Source organism: Lactuca serriola, chromosome 2, assembly GCF_051521515.1.
Source record: "Lactuca serriola cultivar US96UC23 chromosome 2, Lser_US96UC23_V15, whole genome shotgun sequence".
Classification (NCBI taxonomy): domain Eukaryota; kingdom Viridiplantae; phylum Streptophyta; class Magnoliopsida; order Asterales; family Asteraceae; genus Lactuca; species Lactuca serriola.
This window is the reverse complement of record NC_136409.1, coordinates 129,908,636-129,912,232: the sequence shown is the minus strand read 5'-3', so window position 1 is coordinate 129,912,232 and position 3,597 is coordinate 129,908,636. Positions and strand designations below refer to the sequence as shown.

General features: G+C 32.9%; 1 protein-coding gene across 1 annotated transcript; it reads right to left on the bottom strand.

The window, feature by feature from the left end:
* Positions 1-342: 342 nt before the first annotated feature.
* On the bottom strand, positions 343-2,123 carry PIN5 (Auxin efflux carrier family protein). The gene is made up of 5 exons (XM_079024638.1): positions 1,358-2,123; positions 1,030-1,115; positions 778-935; positions 608-684; positions 343-501 (listed from the first exon to the last, which is right to left on the bottom strand). Exons 1-5 carry the CDS (start codon positions 2,026-2,028, stop codon positions 429-431), a joined length of 1,065 nt encoding a protein of 354 aa, XP_078880764.1. The 5' UTR covers positions 2,029-2,123; the 3' UTR covers positions 343-428.
* Between the last annotated feature and the right edge of the window lie 1,474 nt (positions 2,124-3,597).

The window sequence follows — 3,597 nt, the reverse complement described above, 5'->3', positions numbered from 1 at the left end:
CACCCAATCCAACATAATTTTCTTACAACTTGAATCAATTTATTTGACACTTATAAAAACCAACATCGTAATAATGAACTATAACAAAAGCACTCTAAATTAAAGGAAATACTGAAAAGTACTAAAGATATTGGAAGAATAGGCAAAAGGAATAAGGCATATAAACTATATTCTCATTTAGAATGAATTCAAATTCCATCAGATTTAAATGCGATCCATTGTTAGAAAGAACAATATAATTGGTCGACTAAATATCAAAAAACACTTAACTGATGACCGAAGTGTTTTTTCCTTAAAATTGAGTTTCATCTTTCTGAATTTTTTTTATAGATATCTTAGGCATGTAAAAACTTCTAGTAATAATAACTTAATTAAAATCTTCATATTTTAATTAGATACATATAAATCATAAGCTGTAAATGAAGGAATCAATGTAGAAATTCCAAGGCAGCATAGAAGCCAACCAAAATTGGGAGAGTCACAATCATACCAAAGACAACCCTGAAATATAACACATCTAAAATTTAATATATACAATCTCGTTATAGCACATATATTTCTTTAAAAAAAAAATTATAATTATAATATTTAGAAAACCAAAACTTACGCAGTACTAAGTACTTCCGCATGCAATCCATATTCTTTTGCGTATATGAATGAGGTGATAGATTGAGGTAAGGCAGCCTGTAGAAAGACATGAAAAAGCAAGATTACGTCATCTTATTCCGATTTTTATTACAATTGATCCATAATCTGAAAATCGAAGAGAGTGTTCACCTGAATGATAGCAACACGTAAAACATCCCCATGCAGACCGACGGCGATGCAACAGATAGCCATAGCGGCGGGTCCGGCGAAAAACTTGAGAACAATAGCAATCACCGTCATCGTCGTTCCACATGCAACTAGTTTCTCCTGCTGTGCCATGAACAAACCTGCATCAAGTTTCCCAAGAATCATGCATTCATTAATTTGTAACTTTTACGAAAACCATATGATTTAAGAAAGTAAAAGTTTATCTTTCTTTACCCATGCTAAACATTGCAGTTCCTGTTCCAGCCCTAGACATGATCAATACCGAACCTTCAATCATGATTGGCATTGGCCAGTTAAACCTATGATAAGAAGAAACAAAATAATTATCTTAAAACCTTCATGCATGTTAAAATAACGTAACTTTTGTAGCTCCTCATGCAAATATATTGATTTCCGTTGATTCGGGTTTACAAGATTATTGTTTTCTCTCTTTTCCAATGTTTTTTTGAAAGATTTAACGAATCATAAACAAATGGTCAAATATATATCAAGTTTTCATGAGAATAAAAGAGAATTTTGTACTATCGCTAATTAGCTATACCTGTTCGATATGGTTGCCCAAATGATGCCGATGACACAAGAATATGAATTAGGGTTCATAGCTAGTTTCAAAGAGACGACTTTCAATAACGACACATACGATGATGCTCTAGTAACTTCATCTTTACGAACATCCAATTTTGGGTTTCCTTCCAAATCCTTGGATTCATTAGTTGCATTGACAGAACACTCGGTTGTCGCTGATCTTCTCCATTCTAACACAAACAAGAGAGCAGTGAGCCAAATGATCGCTTGGACAACCGATCCCTGTACAACAAGGTTAACAAATTCTTGACCATACATAGCCCTAACCAATGGTACTCCTACAACAAGAGAGTTTGTCAAAGTACATAGAGAGAAACTTGTTATGGACCAAGAGTAGCTTCCTTTGCCACTAAACCTCGCCCAAAATGCAAGAACAATCACAATGATAACTTTGGAGATAGCGTCAGCACCTATGAAACGATAGTTCATGTTGAAAGGGTCGATGTTGGCTGTGAACTCAAAAGTGAAGAGGGGAAGGGTGAAGAAGCATACGAATCGGTTAATAGCATTGGATTGTTCGTGTGTAAAAATATGCCACCACCTCACCGAACCATAGCCCAGAAGTAAAGCAACATAGAGGGGCACTGTGGCTGCGACCACTTTATAAACATCCTCTAGCCCTATCATCGTTTACGAATTTGTAAAGAAATCGTTCAAGGAAAGGGCTATTTGTCCAAATAAATGTGTGTTGGTGCTTTGGACTTGTTTGTAAGCGTCTGATCGTATTTATATGGATGTATTTGAGTAATATTACTAGGGTATATATAGAATGAAATATAAAAACAAAATATACAAAAAGTAACGCAAAATGTAAATGGTGCCTCTATATGATTCGTATTGGTAGATTCTTGAGAAGTTACGTCACTAAAGTAGTATGGTGAGTTTGAATGGTCAGTATTGTTTTGCCCCTTCTCGGCTGTTCTAAAAACGATTATTTTCCAATTCCTGCTTTTGGATTCCTTTTAAATTTTTATTTTTATGAATGGCAACATATTAAAAGCATAAAGATAGGGAGAAGCTAGCAATAAAACCGTTAATGCATTATGTGGCAAGAACTTTTTTTTAACAACAAGAAAATATTATATTGAGAGGAAAAATGTAGCTAGGATTAGAAACCATTGATACGTACATTCAGATTTTGGGAGTAGTCTAGTTGCTCGACTTCAAATTTAGAACTTTCTTAGCTCTAATTTTAAGCCATTGAAATGTCATGACTTTAATAGATATGACATTTTTGCCAGGGGTGTTGATCGGGTAATTTTTTCGGGTTTCGGGTAATTCGGGTTGGGTAATTCGTGTTTTCCATGTTAAAAAATATTGCCGTTACCCAACCCAAATTAAATTTGGGTTTGGGTAATTCGGGTATCAGGTCGGGTTTGGATAATTCGGGTATTACCCGAAATATATAATTTTTTTTTTTTGAATTTCACCTGAAAAAGAATTTAATGAAATAAATACGTCGTGCTTTATTAGTCTTGTTTATATAAACAAACGAGACATAAACGAAGTTACTCAGGCTTTGAACTTTGAGATTTTTTAGTCAATAATCCTGACATATCAAGTAATTTTTTAACAACTTAATCTAATCTAATAAGTTGTTAAAAAAACAGATACTTAAAGATCTAAATTTAAAAGTTTAAAATGTTTAAGATAATTGTAGACATAAGTTTTCTCATGTTTTGAAGTTTCGTCAAGATAATGCGTTTGTTAGTTGCAATAAAAAATATAATTTAAAAAACAGTTAAATTTTAAAGAACATAATGATATATAAACAATTACTTTTAATATTGTTAGTGTCATATTGTCATAATAAAAGAGATTCATGTTTTACAATAATAATAGTTAGTTTAAGCGTGATCAAATATCTGCTACATAGTACAAATTCTACAAAAAAAAAAAAAAAAAAAAAAAAAAAAAAAAAAAAAAAACTTTTAAAATAATTTGGTTAATTCGGGTATACCCGAAACCCAAAAAACATACCCTTTACCCGACCTGAAAAAAAAAATCGGGTTATCTGATTATCCAAAAAATTTACCCGATATCCGATTTACCCGATACCCGAAAAATCGGGCAGATAATTCGGGTATCGGGTATTTTCGACAGGGCTATTCTTGCCAATAGGAGGTTGGAATATAAACTGAATTGACGATACATAAACCCGAAAAACGTTCCACCAGGTGTGTAAAGCAGATGTGG

What these genes read in the sequence shown, in the direction of transcription:
- PIN5 (XM_079024638.1), bottom strand. Translation starts at nt 2,028, where the DNA reads ATGATAGGGCTAGAGGATGTTTATAAAGTGGTCGCAGCCACAGTGCCC. An exon ending in TGGGCAACCATATCGAACAG is followed by an intron (nt 1,116 to 1,357) that starts GTATAGCTAATT and finishes TTCTTATCATAG; the next exon opens with GTTTAACTGGCCAATGCCAA. An exon ending in GCGGAAGTACTTAGTACTGC is followed by an intron (nt 502 to 607) that starts GTAAGTTTTGGT and finishes GTTATATTTCAG; the next exon opens with GGTTGTCTTTGGTATGATTG.